This window comes from Ambystoma mexicanum, chromosome 1p (assembly GCF_040938575.1).
Source record: "Ambystoma mexicanum isolate Mex_15411 chromosome 1p, UKY_AmexF1_1, whole genome shotgun sequence".
NCBI lineage: Eukaryota > Metazoa > Chordata > Amphibia > Caudata > Ambystomatidae > Ambystoma > Ambystoma mexicanum.
This window is the reverse complement of record NC_090921.1, coordinates 1,424,540,443-1,424,561,054: the sequence shown is the minus strand read 5'-3', so window position 1 is coordinate 1,424,561,054 and position 20,612 is coordinate 1,424,540,443. Positions and strand designations below refer to the sequence as shown.

The 20,612-nt window shown below is 45.1% G+C and overlaps 1 protein-coding gene across 3 annotated transcripts in view; it reads right to left on the bottom strand.

Moving 5' to 3' along the window:
- Nucleotides 1-4,131: 4,131 nt before the first annotated feature.
- PLEKHF1 (pleckstrin homology and FYVE domain containing 1) overlaps nt 4,132-20,612 on the bottom strand; it is a 100,444-nt gene continuing 83,963 nt past the window's right edge. For all 3 annotated transcript variants that reach the window (XM_069607074.1, XM_069607075.1, XM_069607076.1), the window contains exon 2: nt 4,132-6,305. In XM_069607074.1, the coding sequence (XP_069463175.1) occupies nt 5,491-6,305 (815 nt within the window). In that variant the 3' untranslated portion in view covers nt 4,132-5,490. The remainder of the gene's footprint in view (nt 6,306-20,612) is intronic.

Below are 20,612 nucleotides of genomic sequence, written 5' to 3'. Positions count from 1 at the left end.
CTACTTGTGTCTGTCGATGCAGTCCCTTTCTGTTTTCCTTGCCGGCTGCTTTTAAACCAACTGTAAAGTGTTCAAATAAGAAACTTGCATTTAGACATGAAACCCTGCGGTGCTCACGTCGAAGAGGACCTCAGGGCCTTTAGCCCGATGTCCTTGTCGATGTGAGCACTGTCCTTTGTGTGTTTGCAGGATTTTGCTCGAATTCAGGATTTCTAGCTCCCCGCTGCTGGCAATGTGGCGCTTGCTGGCAGCGGGGAGCTAGAAACCTGAAGTGCAAGCAAAATCCTGCGAACACACAGAGGAGAGTGCTCAAGGATTTTGAGCACTGTCCTCTTCTGTGTTGGCGGGATTTTGTACACAAATCACATTGTAAACAGAAATGACAAATATATGAATACTTATGTGAACCAAAAATAGTATGACAGTAACTTTATTTTCCTTATTTGGAATGGAAGAAAACAAGTATATGAATGCAAAATGGTGGCAACCTAAAAAAATCTTCTATGCGTTATGCAGACTTTCAATCAAGTCATAAAGACACAAAAAAAAACTGTGTGGCATTGCTATCTATTAGTAAACATTATGGGCCTGATTTGAAAAATAAAATGTCAATGGGAATAGGAAAATCAATGTCAATGCTTCCAGAATGAATTGCTTGTAGAAGTGCCTTCTTACCGCTTGGGAACTGCGATTTAAACATTCCACCTACTTGAGAAATGGTAAGCAAGCATTTCTGTTGGTATAGGGCAATTATGACCTTGCTGGGTGGCTCCTCTTTCTCAGCAAGTGAGTCTGTCGGCTAGTACGGCTTTTGCCTATTGTGAAGCACAAAGACCACGCAACAGAGATGCAAGGTGTGGCTGGTGAGTATTGCAGGAAGGGCAGGGCAGCCCCTGGAACATGTTTGCAAGTAATGCTTGATTTTGTGCATCATTGATTAGCCGCCTCCTTGATTGAAACTGTAGAGCTTAAATGTTAATCTCCCCCTCTCCACCCAGTGCGCAAGGTGTGTCTCTGCCCCCCATCCCAGGTGACTCTGAGAACCCGAGAAAGACATGAGGTTGAACTCTTGTTTTGTCTTCACCTGAAGACACAGGAGACTTGAACACTCCTCCAAAACCCTCCATGGGACAGTATAACAGAATGCCAAATAGTTAGTCAGCTCCCGTAAAGTATTTCCGGGTCAATCAAAAGGTGGTTACTTGGCCATTCTGTGATGACGCTAGGCTTTATGCCAGTTACTGCACTAACAAACTGTGGTGAAACTTGCGCATCTCCCAATGCCCCCCACGCCCTAATCTTAATGGTTTGCTTGTGCGGCAGTAGTCTCTGGTGTAGCACTTTCCTGGAAGGGACACTCTTAAAGCAGGCGCTACATGCATCTCGTTTTGTCCTTGGCAGGAGAACACTCAGGATTGCTTTTGTTCCAGTCACCAGGCATCGCTTGCCAATCTGGAGGCTTACCAGCATTTTCGGCTCATGTCCAACACACTTAACACCAGGACAGAAATGCCCCACACTATCGCTGCACCTTTGCTGCTGCTCCAAGGCTGCACTACAATAAGTGCACATACATAAATTAAGGACAACCAACATTGGGCATTTTTAAGAGCAGGTAGGCAGTACGGCCAGCTGCGCTTAGGATGGGACGATGATGGGTGAAGTGCTAGAGTCGAGGGAGAGGAAGTGATGGACAGAGGCAGGTTAGAGGAGAAGGAAAAGTGTTAGCTTTGCTAGCTAGGATAGATGGCTGGGTTGAGCGAATGCTGCTTACTGAGCACAGAATGCAATCTATAGGTCACATGTTTGAAACCCATTGAGGTGAAATCTGGATTTCATCCATCTGCCATTGATCAGAATTTGGACAATCACATTTCTGGATTTTCTATTCATTAGTGCAGAGCTGAAACCTATGTTTTTATTGAAGGCGCAGAGGCAAACACTCTTTTGGTTGCTAGCTTATCTTGCAGCCAAGTAGAGCCCAGAAGCAACTACTTGAAGTTGCGGGCGCTTTCATCTTGGTGCATTTTGTTGCATCTCTTTTCGGATTGTGCGAGTACTGTATGTTGAAGACGACACAAAGCTTGTAGGCGCTTGGTTATTTGCCCAACCATTGACTGACCATGTGTATAAAGTATTAGGCATTTTGCAGGCACTGCTATTAGATGCCCATGAAAGCCCAAACTGTTGGCATTGCCAATGCATGTTTCACTTGTTGGTGCTGCTTTATTTTTGACACTTGACACAGGACCTGCCTTCAAGTACTCTTTGTAATGTCTTTTAGTTCACAAAAAGTGTCTGTTGATCAGTGTTTTTTTTCTTTTAAGGCACAGGCCTGGTACAATGTCTTCATATTATTGATCTCCTATAGTACGTAATTTCTGTTACATAGCACACTACTCATCTTTCTTTTTTCTCTTTTTCTTGTTCTGCCACACAGACTATGCCATGATGAAGGACCTACTGGGATCCGAAATACATTTTGTGTCTGCCTGTACACCCACTGAATAGTTTCTTCCACTATTTATTGTCAACCTTACTTTTTTCAGATACTAAGTTACATTTCCTTGAAATAAAGAAAATACTTTGCTGCAGGTTATGCTAATTGCAGGTGTGGAGCCATCACTGTGGGCTGCCGCCCTGTCCTTACTCCTAACTACAGGTAAATCCCACCAGGCAGCCCTTTGCAGCGATCCTCACCTTCTCCCCCTGGGATAATCCCTGCATCTCTTAACTAAAGGGATGCCTAGCGGGGGTCGACACCACCTCTTTTCTTCCTTAATTGTGATGCTGCTCCCTGCCAGGCATCCCTTTTCAGAGATCATCGCCCTTGCACCCCAGAGTGCATCTCTTATATAAAGAAATGCCTGGCAGGGGACAGCACAACATGTTTTCATCCTTAATGGTGGCGTTGTCCCTCTCCAGGCATCCCTTTAACCGAGAGATGCAGCGATCACCATGATTGATTGAATGATGTAGACAAACTGCTTCAAAATGGTTTTATTGGATGGGGCGGAGGGGGCTGAAGATCATTCATTGATTCTTTAGGCCAGAGAGTGCCTGAAAGTTATTTTTGTAGTGTAACTAGAGTATTTCTTGCCAACATTTCCAGATACTCTAACTCAAGAGGGCATCGGGTCAATGTGCAATGGAAAATACAATAAAAGCAGTTGTATTAAATGATGACCAGTTACATAAGCTCTGCAAACTGAAATGTGTTGTTGCCTGACAATGATAGCTGTTCTATCCCCATAGTGGTGCGATCCTTTGCCGTGCTGGTTCCATAAGGTCCCATGTAGCCACTGAGGATGATGGAGCCCATGTGGCATCCGAATGAAGGAGGACACACGGCCCAGCGTTGATGCCCGAGTACTGCTCTGGGAGCTTTGCATGGAACACTTTGCCATTTTCCAAATGCACGGACACTAAACCAAGCAGAAGCCGACACAAGACAAGACTCATTACTTCGAGGGTAGGCCACTAAGCAAGTATCAATGATACCAAGTTATTGTCAGGCATAAATCTATGACTCAGAGTTGGAGGCAGGCTGGTAGAAGTGGGTTCACGGAACTGATCACTTTTCCCTAGCCACGGGCAGGCTGAAATCATTACAAAGCATTGATCAATGTGAACCAGCCAGAGGTTGGTAGAAGCTGACATTGGGCATGGATTGGTGATCCGAAGAGAAAGCCAGAGAGTAGCATAAGGCCAGCATTGACCACTCCAAGCTAGGGACAGTCCCAAGCGGACACATGGACAGGAGCATAATTGGCGACTCCGAGTAAGAAGATGGTAGAAGTGGACACAAGCCATGATTGAGCATCTCCTAGCTGATGGAAGTCTGAAGTAGACTATAGGCATGTATCAATAATTCCTATTTGGATTCCTGCAGAAGAGAAGGTTAATGAGTCCAATGAAGGGTTAGGCAGAAGTGGTCCCCAAGATGTGGAGCAAGCCACAAGCAGACGAAAGTCAGAATACCATTGGAAAGCAGAAACCAGTCGCCAAAATGGGATATACAAGAATGAAATAATGCTACTAAAAGTACATTATTCCAACCTGATACCATTTTCTCAGATGACGTCTTCATCTAGCAAACACTAGGCTAAGTCCAAGAATGACTCGCAAAAGGAAAATGAACAATTGTTTTAGTACAAAGTAAATATGAACAGGTTTACAGTTCAATACATGGTCAAACCAGTAAGAAATATGTACAATCCGCATCCCCCACCTCCTCCCAAGCCTAAAGCCTGATTACAGGCCGGGTCATATGATTTGTTTGGAGGCTATAGCATATTTACACTTGGGGTGTGGTACGTTAAAGGTGCAGTAGGGAGCTTTGTATCTTGCCTTAACCCCTTTGCATAAGCAGGGATGCTTTTATTAAGCAATAATGCTGCATTCTGAGGGCATTACTAGTTGGAAACAGCTCTCTGCCCAACATGAAGGCCAGTGTGATTAAAGGGTGCTTAACGTGGACCAGGAGAGGTTACCACCTGGTAATGGCTCATGGAGGGCAGCATTATCGATTCTAGAACATTCCATCCAATGATGGTATAATGGTAGGAGAGACAAAGGACAAAAATCAGAATGTAGGGACAGCGGATTTATACTAGGCATTATTTTTCAGTGGATTATGCGCATTGGACCAGCCAACGTTGTGATGTTCTCACAGTTTTTCTATGTACATTCTATTCATTAGTGTCCGTTTGTTAGAGGGTATTTATCCGTTGGGTCTACCTTCACAGAATCTGAAACACATAGGACCTGGTGTAAACCAATGAGAGGAAGGGGCTGTGCTTATTCTGTATTATTGCTGTTGTTCCATGTGAGTCTGTCTGTATTAGGTCATTTGATAGGCTGTGGTCATCCATGCTAGAATTCAACCTAGATCTGTACATAGGAGCCAGCTCGATTCAAAACCAACTCTCACTTTCTAAACTTTACCACATGCCCAGACTTATGCCTCACTGAAAGGGAAGCCTGCACTTCTCCTAAAGAATGTTCCAAAAGCATTTACATTAAATACAAAACATAACATTAATGGAGTATATGGAGTTCTTGCTTACAAAATGAGAATACCTAGGGATGCTGTTATAAGTGCCTGCCCATATGATTCATCAGGGTGGAATGTCCCCAGTACATTCTGGGAACCAGTGGTCTTTGTATCAGATGAAGAAAATCCAAAGTCCGGGGCGAATCATAACAGTTTGTATCCGCTCCTATTGTGTCTACTATGTAAATATGATAGATTAATCCCAGGATCAGGCTTACCCAGGGGACTTTGCACAAGGTGTATTATGTGCGTTACCCCTACTGACAATGTACAACATCAGACCACAGAAATCGTATCCCCACGTTTAGAGGTTAACACTGTAGGTTGTAGTGATAACCAAGGAAGCCAGCTCACTGGTTTATAAAGTCCAACATATAGAAGAAAGCACTGCTGCTGCTTATAATAGACAGCTATGGACTAATAATCCAAGGACATCACACCGGGGGCAAATAGAACTCTGTGTTCCATGCTCGCATATTCTCATAATCTGCTTCGGTGGAGCCATCACTGTCATCGCTGGAGGGGTCATGCACTGGCACTTCAGAATTAAAACGAGCGCTTCGCCGCCTTTCCGCTTCTGCCTCCTCTGCCTTTTCAGCCAGTAGCTGTTTGTAGCATAGTCCGCAAACCCGCAAGGGTTTCTGATCCAGCTTGGGCAACAAGAACCTATAGCTAGAGCAATTTCTGCACACCACAAAGCCGCACTTGCGGCAGTGGTGCCGACGGGTGACCAAGGAGAATTTCTTCTGTGTGCACCGCATGCAGATGTCAGTGGCCCTGTCTGGAATCCAGGGGGCTGCGTGTTCTGTGGGAGTGGTCCTGCCGGTTTTCTCACACAGCTGCTTTACGCATTGCTCAATGTGCTGGATCCACTCTCTTCTCTCGGTGGCGGAGGCCGCGGACACAACAAAAGTCTTCTTCGATGTTTTAATCATCCACCGGTTCTCGATATCCGGGAGGTCCTCCAGTGTCTCCATAGTAACATCCTCCAGAGGAATGATGTGCTGTGAATTGTACTTCCGTTTGTTTATCACAATGTTTCCGTACACTAGGATGTCGCTGAAAAGGAAGAACATTCTTGGCTTGGGTTTTTTACGACACTCCTTGGTCAAAATCCCTTCCCCGATGAGAACTCTTCCTGGTATAGCCAAGGGTTGCCCTGCTACCCCAAAACAATTCTCTACAGCAGCAATGCGGACAGAGTTAATTTCTGTGTCCACCAGATTGCCCGCCATCTTGGAAATGTGACCTAGAAAAAAAAAAGAAAGAATTGTTGAGAAAATAATAACACCAGTCCACATGTTCTCTCATAAGACATCTTACTGCTGGGACACTGTTAAACACTATCTATACAGAGCATTCACATAAACAAGCAAGACGCATTAGTCCGCACCATATGTTACCAAAAGGTATTGAACTTAAGAGAAGTGCCAGGAAAATCTGCTGGTTGACTCACTATTGCTCATGGGGATGAGGGGTGCATTCAGTACGAAAAATATGGTGACCTCTTCTGGTTAGTTCCAAGTTCCCCTTTGTCGAGAAAGTGATGCCTCAGACAGCCAATACACGTTTAAAACAAACACATTCACCACGGAAGGGGCTAGACAGCAGGTCGGTGTACCACGAGCTCCAGAGGCAGGCCACATCAGCTTGGCCTCTACCCCCCATATGGCAAGAACAGTTGAAAGGTAAGGGGCAAACAAAGCTGCGAGAAGGGGGCTGGATGGGCTGTTAGGCAGGGTCTATTGCATAGAATGACTAATCAAGGAATTACTGACAAAAGATGGCATCACAGGGGCAATTGAGGCAGCAAGTGGCATAATAAATATGAGGCTGTAAACTACATCCTCTGTTTTAGGCATATTAGGAATTTACTTTATTAACAATACAAGTGGAACCCCCATATGCAAAAAACTTCAACGGGGGGGGGGGGGGGGGGGGGGAGAGAATCCTGAAGTTAAAAGTGCAGAAAATGTTCCCTAGGGAATGATCTATGCCGCATCGTAAAACGAACTGTTAACAACATATATCAGTATATATTACAAACACAGGCGAGTACAAAAATATTTTAATCAGTACTTCTTTTACTCACAATGTTCCATGAAAGGTTGAATGCGCTAGTATCAAAATGCTCAAAATAATCACATATGTCAAATTAATCACTTTAAACAGAAAGACAAGTAGCAATACAAAAATTTAAACCAATATCATATAAGTCAGCAAAGTACTTAGGCAGTACACAACAACATGTTATTGTCCTATATATTTGGTCATGATCTGATCTTGTCTACATAATCATGTTTTGGCACATTAGTAATTTATGTGCATTATATAAAAGTATGGGGTCAACCTGGGACATAGTCTGCATATTGGAGGTTGTACTTAACAAATGGTAATTATACCAGAAAATGTGGTCGTTATGTTTCTTAAGTTGGCAGTAGTGGGCATTTGAGGTTTCATTTGACATGTGATGGCAGTAGCTGGGCCTGCACGCTGTATCCTGCATAGACCAAACTTTTAATCTCCTCCCTCATTTTCTCTCGCCTCTTCTATTGTACTTCCCTCTTCTTGGTCTCCCTGCCTCCCTCCTCGCACCCCTCAAATTCTTCTACCCCCTCTGCTATCCGTACCCTCTCCCTTCTTTCTCCCTTTGACTCCATTTCTAACTCACTATCTAACCTAGGCTGGCTTCCTTTCCACTCCCAACTTAATTTCACTTCCTTTGTCTTGTCTTTAAATCTCTCCATTACCTTGCCCCTCCATATCTCTCCTCTCATTCCACACTCCCTCTCGCTCCGTGGATCTCTTCTTACTTTCTGTTCCCCCACCCCCTTGTGCCTCTTCTCATTTCCGCACCTTGCCCCTTCACACTGGAACTCCCTACCTCTTTCTATCCGCTCCATCCCTACCTATTCTTCATTGCGTTCCTCCTTGAAATCACTCCTTCATTCCCCTCCCTGACATCCTATTCCCCTTTTTTCCCCTTTCTCTCTCTCTCTCTCTCTCTTTCCCCCTCTAGTAACCCCATCTTAGTTTTCTTCCTCTTCCCCCCCATCTTTCCTATGACCTATCTTCCTACTATGTACTCCCTAATCTCTCTCCCTCATCCTTCCTTCCCCATCCCCTCCCTCTTGGTTGGTTTGATTCATGTATATTGTTGCTTCTACTGTTCCATATTTGATGTATTCTTGTTGTTGAAGCAATATGCCGGAGCGGCGGGGGCATTACCGACTCGGGTAATGCCCCGGGTCCATAGATATAGGCCCCGAGCGAAGCGAGGGCCTTAACAAAGGCCCTGGGGCATTACCAGAGTCGGTAATGCCCCCACCGCGAGGGGCATATAGCTATTAGTACCCCAGCCCGCAAAAACTGTGTAACCGGGGCACTAAAAGCTTTATTTTTTTCCCGAAACGCTGCAGCGTTTCAAAAAAAAAAAAAAAAGTCGTCAAAGAAAATGGTCGCCATGGAAAGGGAAAACAGAGTCTGTTTTCCCTTTCCATGGCGGCCATCGGGAGCGGACGCGCTGGAAACAGAAGCGTTTCCAGCGCGCCCGCTCCAAGAAGGTAAGTGGGGTTGGGAGTCTTTAAACGGCTGGAGTATTTCATCGTCCCCCGCCGGGGACCAAGGCATAGAAGGTAAGTGGGGTGGGGAGGGCAGGGAGGTGGGAGGAGGGAGGGAAAAAAAAAAGGTCTTACCTCTGTCCCCGGCGGGGGGCGAAGGTAGCCTCTCCCCGCCGGGGACAAAGGCCGTGGAATCCCGACGGAGGGATTCCCGGCCTGGTAACGACTCGGCGAGGGCCAATGAGAATGGTTCTTTCATTCTGAATGCGCCCTCGCCGGGTACTAATAAACTGTAAAGCACCTTGGATTAAGGCGCTATATAAATACAATAAATACAAAATACAAATATGAGAACTATTATCATGGCTTTGAGTCCTTATGTATCAATAGCTGGCATAAGATGGCCGCACTATGGAATCTAATCCTCCACCTGGCATAAAATGGCCGTACCTTGACAGGTGAGGCTATATCTTGCATAGGAGCTCTAAACATGCCATTAACTAGTAGTAAAGGGCCATGTGAAGCCGTTCCCGACATATGAAGGCAATGTCCATGGCTTATGATGGATCAGCTATGGTGAATCAAGGAAACACCATAGTTATTATATGGCTTGTAACTAAAATAACAAATAAGTACTTAAGCAGAGAAAAAGGTTATTTTATACACGTGCACTTGTGGTTTATTTACATCAGGGACCAATTCCTGTGATGTATTCTGGCACAGCGTCTTGCAACATCTCTGCCTGTGGCATTATTGGGGTCAAAGCATATGTGATGTTATCATACACATGATGCCACTGCCTCTACCTCTGCAAGTTGGGTGAACTGGCACCACTGCATACGATAGCACTCATGTTCTGAAAAAACGTAAACTGATGGCAGTGAGCCATTACGTGCTGACATACATATAGGCGGCTCCCCACTGCCACATTTGCAGGGCGGAGTACAAATTTGCAGGGCAAAAGGGCAGCATACACATGAGTACGCCACCTTTTGCCCTGCACTTTTGCACTCTGCCGCACAAAACCACCTGCGAGCATGGCAGGCAGCGTTTTCAATGGACCCCTATGGGGTCTGCCGGCTGTACGCTGGTGCCTAAAGCCAGCAGACCCCCATAGGGATCTCCAGCATTTGCGCCGGCATGAAAACCATTGTCGGCGCAAATGCTGGAGCATTTGTATGGCAGAGAGGAAGAAAAGGGGTGGAAACGCAAGTTGCGTTTCGCCCCTCCTATCCACCATACAAATGAATGAAAATGGGTGGTAATGTTAATGGAAGGTGTGGAAGTCTTTTGCAAGGCTTCTACTCAATCCATTAACGTTACAACCCCATACAAAATGAGCTCGTATATGTTTTGTATTGATGTGGTGAGTTACCACTTCCATGTGTGCCTATGTGTACAAGTGCTGGGAGTGTCTAACGCTTTTCATTTTCTCCTACTATTACTTGCGACAGTTGTTCAGTACTCTAAAGATGGTAGAATTGGTGGGTTCATTTTCGTTGGGCATGATATAATTTCTAATCCCCTGACGGCTTGGTAATTAGTAATGGGCTGAACCAAACATTCCGAAGACTTTCTCAGATGAGGTCCAGCGCTTTGGGGTGCTTTGTGAAGCGTTTCCATTACTTTAGATGTCACGATGAGAAATTATTAGTTGTTCAATAAGCTTTCCCTTAGGTTTGATTCCTAAGATCTGTGGTTTACTAGACAACCCTAGTTACTCGAGGTGTTGGGACAAGGATGTGCACCGAAATTAACTTACTCTTGGTTAAGGCGTCAGGGGGTTATTTATAGGTTTCCTTGCACATATTGGCTATGGAGAAAGGACCAATGGTAAAGGTCAGCCCTTTATGGATTACATCTGACCTGCCAAAAGCCCCTTTCAGGGTTCAAAACTGGTGGAAGATTAGAGCTATATATAACTCTTGCTTGTAGCCTAGATGAACTTCCAGGAGCTACTTTTGGCCCTAGGAGCCTACTGGTGCCATGAAAAAGTTACAATGTGACATCAACGCTGTGTGTTTGGAAATGTGTGTAATGGAGCATTGGAATACATTGGAAGCAAATGGGATATATATGAGACATGCATTACTTACCATAATACTTTTCTGAGGATTGTATCTGCTTAGATTTCCATGCTGTGCATATAGTCCGACATCTAGTGGTAATCGCGGAGTATTGCATCTTTCTTTCAAGGATCGAAAGGGGAGGTTGACATGGGCGTGCCTTTAACACTATCCCCAACGCGACATGTAGTGTACCCAAAATCCCTCACGCGTCGAGGTCCCCACGATTGTGTTTTTTCTGCCGCGAGGGAGCCTTATGACATTGTGAGCGAGGACAGAGAAAGGTGTAAGATGTCCATGTTCCTTCTACTCCAAGAGGGGAGAAAGGGTGGGCGCATTTGAATCCAAGCAGATACAATAATCAGAAATGACATTACGGTAAGTAATGCTCGTCTTCTGACGCTTGTGAATCTGCTTAGAATCACATGCTGTGCATAGACTAGCAAGCAGTACCCAGAGATGGTGGTGGGATGTGTGAAGGAACAGTAGCAAAGAGATGTCTTAGCACTGCTTGTCCCATCTGAGAATCAGACCTAGAGTATCCAGTCAGTAGTGTTGTGCACAGAACTCCAGGTTGCTGCTCAATGGACTCAAGAGGAACATTTGCAATGAATGCTATGGAAGCCCCTGTGCCCCGAGTAGTGTGTGCTCTAGGCTTGAAGGGCAGATCTCTCTTGGCAAGAGTGTAGCAATGTGTGATGCAGTTTACGATCCACCTTGAGATAGCGGATTTAGAGACGGGGTCCCCTTCTCTGCAAGCTGCCACTTAAACGAAAAAAACTGTTTTCCTTAGTGGTTTATTTTTTCCAGTTAATCGATTACTGCTCTCCTCACATCCAGTGTGCGGAGGCTTCTTTCTGCCACGTTTGTGGGGTTCTGGAAAAAAGTGGGTAGTTCTATTGACTGATTTACATAGAACTTTGTGATAAATGTAGGCGCAAACCGTGGGCGAGTGCGCAGAACCACCTTATCTTTGTGAATCGTGAAGAATGGGGTTTGAACTGAAAGGGCCTACAGTTCACTAACTCTCCTTATTGATGTGACTGCCACCAAAAAGGCAGTCTTGTAATTGATTGCTTTAAGGGTAGCCTTATGCATAGGTTCAAAGGGAGGCCCCATTAGTCTGGTCAGTAGAACTTTTAGGTCCCATCCGAGAGCTGGGTTGGAAATAGGGGCGATGACGTCTTTTAACCCACTCCATTAAAGCCCTGATTAATTAAATCTTCCACCACAAAACCTTTTTCTGGGGCGTCGTGTAAGCTGAAAGAGCAGCTAAGTGGCCTTTAAGGAATTGAAGACCAGGCCTGCATCTAATAGGTGAGTTAGGTACAGGACAATATGTGTTGGAGAGCATTCAATAGGTTTGATGCTCTTGGCATTGCACCAGATGACAAAGCGTTTCCATTTATTGGAGTAGCAATGTCTGGTCTTGGGTTTTCATGCCTCTAAGTATTTCCATGCATCTTTGAGGGTGATGGAGGTGTCCGAACTCTATGACCTCAGGAGCCAGGCTGCTAAGTTGAGAGTTTGTGGGCATGGATGAAGTGTTTGCCCTGTCCTGTGACAGCATGTTTTACGGGCACGGCAGCTTCCTCGCACAGGAGGATGACATTGCCATCAGATGAGAGAACCAGGGTTGGCGTGCCCACATAGGGGCCACCAGAATTTTTAGTAGGGGAGTGGTAGAAAAACATACACAAATTTCTCTGACCATGTTATCCAGAGTCCGTTCCCCTTGGAGTGGTTCTGCAGGTGCCTGGAGGCGTAATCTGGGCATTGTGCATTCTCAAGAGTCACAAACAAGTCGATCTCTGGGAAGCCCCAGTCTGCGAATACGTTGAGAACAATGTCTTCGTGCAAACGCCACTCGTACTCTACGTGTAGTGGGAAGTCTCTGCAAAGCACGTCCGCCATAAGATTGTGTTCCCCTAGGCCATGTTGCGACAGCAGGAACATCTTGTGTTTGAGAGCCCATTTCCATATGTTCTGAGACAGTTTGGATAGCCTTGGAGAGTGAGTGCCCCCTTGTTTGTTCAGATAATGCATGGCTGTAGTACTGTCCGTGAGGACTAGGACTGTCTTCCCCTGGAGGTGTGTTTGAAAAGCTTTCAGGTCTTTGAATACTGCTAGCAGTTCCAACAGGTTTATGTGATTGGTAGCTACTGCTGGGGACCAAATGCTGTGCGCCGTCTGATGAAGGAGGTGAGCGCCCCACCCTATCAGAGATGCATCTTTGGTGAGAGTGGCTTCTACTGCAGGGGTGCTGAAGGCCTTCCCTTGCAAGAGATTTTCCCTTGACCACCACTGCAGAGAGAGACAACAAGGGCTGTTGAGAAAACCACTAGATCATCCCATTGTCCGCTAGCCTGACACCATTGGCACGAGAGCCACTCTTGCATGGGACGCATGCGCAGATGGGCGTGTGGGACTAGATAAATGCAGGAGGCCATCATCCCTAACAGTTGCATGGCTTTGCATACGGTCACCTCGCAATTGGTTACATGGTGAGGGATCTGGAACAGCATGTTTTGGACCCTCTCATTGGAGGGAAAGACAAGTCAGTCTTTTGTCCGAATTAGAGCCCCCAGAAACTGCTTGATTTGACTGGGGTCTAGGCTGAACTTTTTCTCGTTGATCGGGAACCCCAGACTGAAGAGACGGTCAACTGTCCTTTGGGTATGTTCTGTACGAATCCCCTGTTATAAGCAGGTTGTCGAGGTAAGGATAGACTGGAATGGACTGCCTGCGTAGGTGAGCAGCTACTATCGCCAATACCTTTGTGAACACCATTGTGGCTGAGGCAATGCCAAAGGGAAGGACCTTCAACGGATAGTGCTTGTCCTCCGTCACGAACCTTAGGTACTTTCGGTGCGCTGGCAACATTGAAATATGAAAGTATGCATTTTTCATATCCAATGTTGCCATATAATACCCCAGCGTTAACAGTGATTACTTCCTGCAATGTTGTCATTCTGAACCTTTTTGGCTTCACAAATGTGTTTGCTGGGTGCAATTTCAACACAGGGCACATGGTGAGATCCTTTTTGGGTACAAGGAAGTACACTGAATAAATACCCATGTTTACCTGATGAATGGGGATGACTTCTATGGCTCCCTTCTCCCGAAGGATCTGCACCTCTTCCAGCAGAATCTTCAGGTGTGCTGGCAATAGGCGTCTGGATGTTGGTGGACAGTATTGAGGTGGCCGGTAGAACTTAATATAAAATAACCGTGGGCAACTCTTGAACACCCACTGGTCTGTAGTGATCCCCTCCCATGCATGAAGGAAGGATGTTAAATGTCCCCCTACCGGGGAAGCATGGGAGGGGACCCGGACTGGTGAGTCATTTTTTAGTAGAGGCCGGGGAGCCTCTTGGGGTGGAGGCTTGAGTCTCTGGCTTAGACCCCAAATTTTTAAGCCATGCATGCCTTTTGAGAAGGGTACCTTAAGCTAGAGCCCGCCCCGTCGTCTCCGCTTCATCCAATGTATTCTTCAGGATTGTGTGTGTCATCTTTTTCCCTTCCGAGACAAATCGCCAGATGGCGTGATCGTACCGGTATCCGGGACTTCTTGGAGGCCTTCCTGAAGTAGGTTCCACTGTCCATCACTATAGCTGGCATTAAGGGTAGTATTGTTAGCAATTCTTGTTGAATATGCTGCTGAAGTGGTGATGCGTTTGGCAAAGGCGTACAATTTTTTGCATTCCTTGTTGGGTCAGAAGGGGAGGGGCGAAAGAGTTTTCAACCTGAGGGTTGACTGCCCTTGTAAGTGAAGGGGACAACAAAGAAGGTGTGAGGCGCTTCTTGACTTGAGAGGGTTTTCTCCTTTAGGATGTCCTCTACAAAGTCAGTGTCTTGTATAGCTTCCTGCGTGGCAATTTTGAAATATTCTGCAGCCCTCTTGAGCAGTGCATTAAAAGCCATTCGATCATCAATAGGCGAAGCTTGCCTCTGTGGAGGAGAGGAGGGAGGATCCAGACAAATGGCATCTGGGTAAGGGGTTTGTTTTGCTTTTCTGGTGTGTGGATTGCCTTAGAAACCACTTCCTTACCACACCAACAAAAATGTTCTCAGGCTCAGAGAGGCAATAACTCACACAAATAACCAATAAAAAGAATATAATCGGCTCTTTACGGGCCCTTTATTCCAACCTATAATAGCAAAACATGCACATTTACACTATAAATGTATACAGTTAAAACATATGTTAATAAGAATAGAGAAAGCACATCACCATCAGGATCATTGAGGAAGAGAGCTTCATCTCTGCCACCACGACACTACCCAGTCCCAAGGCAGGTAGGCAGAGAGAACACACACTAACAGGGTCTGGTGGGGAGCGTCCTCCCACTCAGCGAGACTTCTTCACCTGGGGTTCCAAATCTGAATCTACTACCTGGATGCCCTCACTCCTATGGGCAGACAGGTCCACAGCCTCCCTTCGGTTGCTAACCGTCCCCGGCCGAAGGATGGACAACAAGCACGGGGGCACAGAGTGGAAAAATCCAGTTAATAGTGGAAAAACCCAGATCATATCTTCGTCGCTCGTTCCCAGAACCCCTTATCACTGCACCTGAATAGCTTCAACTCCCTTCTCGGAGCATCCTTGGTCGCACAATGAGCCGACTATCCTCTATAGTGTGAATCTCAGCTTCCAAATATAAACATTACAACCAAGGCAGAACCTGGATCTGCTTACTAAATTAAAAAGAGCATAGAATTCCATTGTGTACATGAGAATGAATGTCCAATATGGCTGAGCACCGGCACCATGTATTTTCTTACCTCCTTGCACCCGCATAACAGGGTTGGAATGGGTGAAAGCCAATGTGCTTCCTCCACAGGCTGGTCCTGACCCCAATCTGGGCCCTGGTCCGCTGTGTCCTGGCCAAATGGGTTGTCCTCCTGACCATAGGGATCTTCGTAGACCTCTTCAGGTTCCGAGAATTCAAAAACCTGTTCCTGAGGAGTTTGGTCTGAAAGCCTCTGCACCTTTGAAAAACTTGGGCAGGAATCCTCCTCCGTAGGTCTCTTACGGGTAATAAACTTCTCAGCAGAATCCACAAACTGTGATGGTTTGTCCATATAGTTCTCAAACCTAACTCTGGACCACAGGGATGAGCCAGAGGGGTCAGGGGGAGGGGTCAGGGGGAGGGCTGGGGAGTTTGGAGGGCTCTCCAGGAGGAAAAGGGTCCTTAGAAGGAAGGGATTTATCAGCCAAAGTCTTAGAGAGGGGCTGGGACCGTTGGGAGTACTCTTCTCGATGAGAGGATGAGGTTTTTGGTTTGTTTGCTGCCGAAACAATAACTGCAAGACTTTTGCGTAGCTCCGGTGACTTAGGGAGAGATTACGGCAAGCATTTTGGTGTCGTCGAGGTCTTTGGCTCCCCCGAAACCTTTGGGGCTGACAATCTCTAAGACGGCACGTCGGCGCTCGTGTTTTGTCGAGGAGACGCCCTTATGGGTGGAATGCCCGGACACATGCTGTGACGGATGCGGGGAGGGTGGGCGATCGAGAAGATCGGTTGGCTTCATAGAAACTTCGGCGGGCCTGTTGCCATCTGCTGCTTCCTTGACGTATCAAGTCGAGGGAGCTTGTGGGGTTGTGTGTTTGTCCTTATGTGGTGCGGGTGTGCCCCTGTTGCCTGGGTGTGGTCTCCACATAGCACCACCTGTGGCCTACCTGTCGGGCCGGGCATCTGGGAAAAAGATGCTTCTGCTGAAAGGTCTATGGCCTACACATCAGAGCCATGGCTGCCGCTCGATTCCTCGTCACTCGAAGTGACTGCGCCGACGGAGGGAAGAACTCTCTGCCTGCATGGCGTAGGCTGTCCACCGCTTCGTCCACCTATCTTAATGTCTTCAGATCAAAAAGCTGGCAAGACTTGCAGGATCGCTCATCTCGTTGTGATCATGAGGCAGACAGTTCTTACACTTGCAATGAGTGTCCTTCCACAGGTATTTTCTGTTACAGGACGGACACAACTTAAATGGAGTCCTCTCCATAGTAGAGGTTAGGGGCGGCAGCCAGACAAGAAGGGAAAAGAGGGGAAAAGAAAATGCACTCTCGGAGAATCAAATCCCGAAGGGCCCCACTCTCCCTACTGTGTAGGCCTGGCCGAAAGCAGTAGAAGTCTTCGGTTTAGGGGTCCAGACATAGCCGAAGACTTAACGACCATCGGTCGTTGGGGCAAAGACATTATGGATTTTGCAATATATCTCTTTCGAGCTCAGCATATGGCGACCAACTAGTGGGTGGAAAAAAACAATCTGAGGGACCTTGACGCCTAAGGGATTTTGGGTACACTACAAGTCACGTTAGGAATAGTGTTACAGGCACGCCCATGTCGGCGTCCCGTTTCAATCCTCGAAGGAAAGACGCAATACTCCAGGATTACCATTAGAAGCATGTGATTCTAAGCATATTGGTAAAGAAGAATGGTGTATGTTGCAAAACAGCGCAGGAGATTCTTAGTGTAAAAAAATAGCCGAGTTTAGAATTAATCAAAATTGAAGAGTCTTATTGAGAGTCCAATACTGATCCAAAAAGCTAAATGTTGGTTAATTGTTGTTACAACCCATAGTCCTATTTTTGTTTCTTGAGATTCTAAGAAGATTCTAAAGCATCAGAAATATATATATCCGTTCTATCTGAAGGGATATCCCCGATTTCACAAAAATTGCATGGCAGCAAATGAGTGTGTAATTGTACCGTCCAGCTCATCCCTCCACTCCAAAAAATAAAATAGCGCACTGTGACTGACTGTTGTATTTTATCAGTGATATTTTTTGCTCACTGTTCAGGAATCTCTTAAAGGAATAGACAGGATGGAATGAGAGATAAGAGAAAAGGAAGAAAGGAAGAAGAATGTCTCTAAGATAAAAGACGAGAAAGAATGACAGCATAAGTAGAAGAGAATGAACATGTAGTAATAAAGAAATAAGGACTAGGTAGAACGGCAGAAAGACAGGAGAGAAGGAAGAACTGGGTATCCGGAGAGGAAGAGAGAAGCTGTGGTAATGTAGAATACACGAGGATGAAGCAAGCCAACATGCTTATTTTCCTTTTTGCAGGTCCGAACACTCATTCAACTGAGGACGTTTCAGGAAAGCAAAAAATTTAGTGAAAACATCAATCTCTAACCATTACACAAGGTACTGTGTCCAATCTTGTGCTTCTCTCTATAGACTGGGGTCAGGGCAGGCCCTCGGATTTGCAGGGGCATGGGTGCCAAAAGAAGTGTGGGAGGCCCCCACAATTTGTACAGAATGATTCTTTAGTACGCACGGGTATCATGGGAAGTTCAATTAGAAACATTTTGCCATTCGTAAGGTAGTACACAAATACATTGTGATGTTCAGTATATGAATTGTCAATATTAATATTTACCTATGTGGCAACATCAGGGGTGAGGCACTTTTTTAAAGTTGCTGACAGCTGAATACCTTTAACAGATGTCTAATTATGGTAGATAAGGCATAGTGCGATAAAAGGATTTGGCCGGGAGCACACACTTTGGTTAAGTGGAGAATTCGGGATTTGGAACCAGTCTCCAATTCAGGCAATTGACCACATCTCTTCCCATATGTAATTGGTAGAAATACTGTTTGCAAAAGGAATTTTTGAATCTGTGGAAGGCATTGCAAAAATATGGGGTTTGTGTTTTGCTAACTTAAACTACCTGCTGTTTTTGCAAAAGTTTCACGATTTTTAAAAAAAATATATATTGTTTGTATATTTGGACAATACTAGCACCTAGATGCCTGAGGGCTTAGAGCACTTTACAAATGTAAAAACAAATAAATAATAAATAAATATTGTCCGAATTAGCAATATGCTTTTATTTCACAAGCTACTATGACTGTCAATAAACCCCCAAAAATAGCAAATGAAATCTTATGTTTATCTCCTGAAGAAAGTTCTGGATTTTTCCCCACAAACTGAAACATGTCGAGACTGTACACTGTATAATAACATAACAGTGAATATATGAGACAATTAACCACCAAAGGAGGTGGCAATCCCGAGGGTATTTTGAACCAATACAAAAAAACAGGTTAACAGGATAAACAATCCATGTTCTGTTAAGAGTACCCTGGCTACCGAAATGACATTCTGCAAATGTATCTTGTTAATGTATATTTCTAATCAATCACAATGTTTGTACTGTTACATTTTATATACCTTTTTAAACATTTGATGTGTGTGATTTTGAAATTTAAGATGTGCTATAATACTGTAGTTACCCCACTTGCAGGTTTCTACCCTATCAAACAGGCCTCTATCTTTCTTAGTTGTCATACGGTTGGACCGTCCAGTAAATCATATGTCTTCTTTCCTAATCCTGCGGCAACATGTGCTGTAAAATGTGATTTTGACATGGGGATTAGTACAGCTCCCTTGCCTCACTCAGTGTGGGAACCTTTGCCCACATACCGAAAATCAAAAGCTGGCACCCAACATATACGCACAGTAAGTGAACATATCTTAAAGTAAAAGATACACATTTTGTTAAATTGACCTTTCTCCTTAGTAGAAAGTGCAGTAGACAAAAGAGCATTGGCCTTTCAAAAGAAGTAATTAACAACAGAAAAATAACCTAAGAGCAGAACTTTTCCAATAAATACACCGGCAAAGTATGAAAGATGCTCACCTTTTAAACCCAGCAATATGTTGTGAAATATTCCCTGGAAAACAAAATCCCAATAAGAGCATGACATTTTATGTGCCTGTGCCGGAAACATGACAACCTGGGTGAAATCCTAGTAACAAATGCTTGAGCAAGCTTGCCGACATCAAAAAAACACCCAAGGGGGTTGTGTCCGCCGTCTGAAAAATGTTACTGTCCACCCACATGTATCCTTTACATCTGCCCAAATAGCAACACATGGTCACAATCAGGGAAACATAACTGCCCCAGTAGCGAGGATCGCAGCCTCTTGGGCAAATAGATCATTTCCCCTCCCAACCCCATGTCTGGCTTTCCACAATATTCTGCTTTATGGAGAAAAGTTCAAATATCATGAGGTACCCACTGAAATATATAAATAATAACAAAAATATGATAAGCAAAAATTGTACAATTGTGGCATTATTCCCCCATTTTGACTGGGAGACTACAAATACCAGAATGCAATTCAGCAAAAGGCAAACAAATGGCCTTTTTATTTTCAAGATATATAACATGTAATGTGTGAAAAGGTTAACCGTTTGTGTTCAAGTTTTTAAGTGTTTGTCAAAGGCAGGTTTCATATGTGTTGTGATGAAGAAAAAAAGAATCATACTATACCAAAAATAAACTCTTTTTGGTGCGTTCAATATGAACATCTGAAAATAATATAGCCAATTTAAAACTGTTTTGTGTGACATATTTTAATTGACCTTGAGGTGAGCGCAGATTTAGGCAGCTAAGCATTGTGTGCTCTTTCAGAATGAAAATCCCCATTGACATTTTTTAACACAGAAACGTTACAAAAATCTCCTCCAAACCAATGCTCTCTTAAATGGTCCATCACTTGTAAATCGCCCCAATTTAAATGCTCTGCTTCAAGAAAGTGATAAGTAGTCATTAAGGGGTCTGCAGTGTCTGATGGGGAGTGGGTGTTGGCCACAGGCGGTTGGGAGGCGACACTGTGGCCTTGCATGAGCTTAGCCTTAGTACATGGAAGAAGCACTGCTACCCCCACCTTAAAACAACATTCTTGGCATAGTTGAGAGGCACTGGTGCCTGTAGGGCCCCCTCTAACAGCTTCTTACAGCAGGGACATGGGCCAACTCACAGACTGGCCATGCCTCGGCCGGCTCTGACTGGGGTCACCATAATGCCATGCAACTGCAACACAAGGTTTGTGAAACAGCATTTGGACTTGTATTATGTAATGTTACTGGAATGGATACCACGCACCACTCATTTGCAGCCTATCCTTGTCA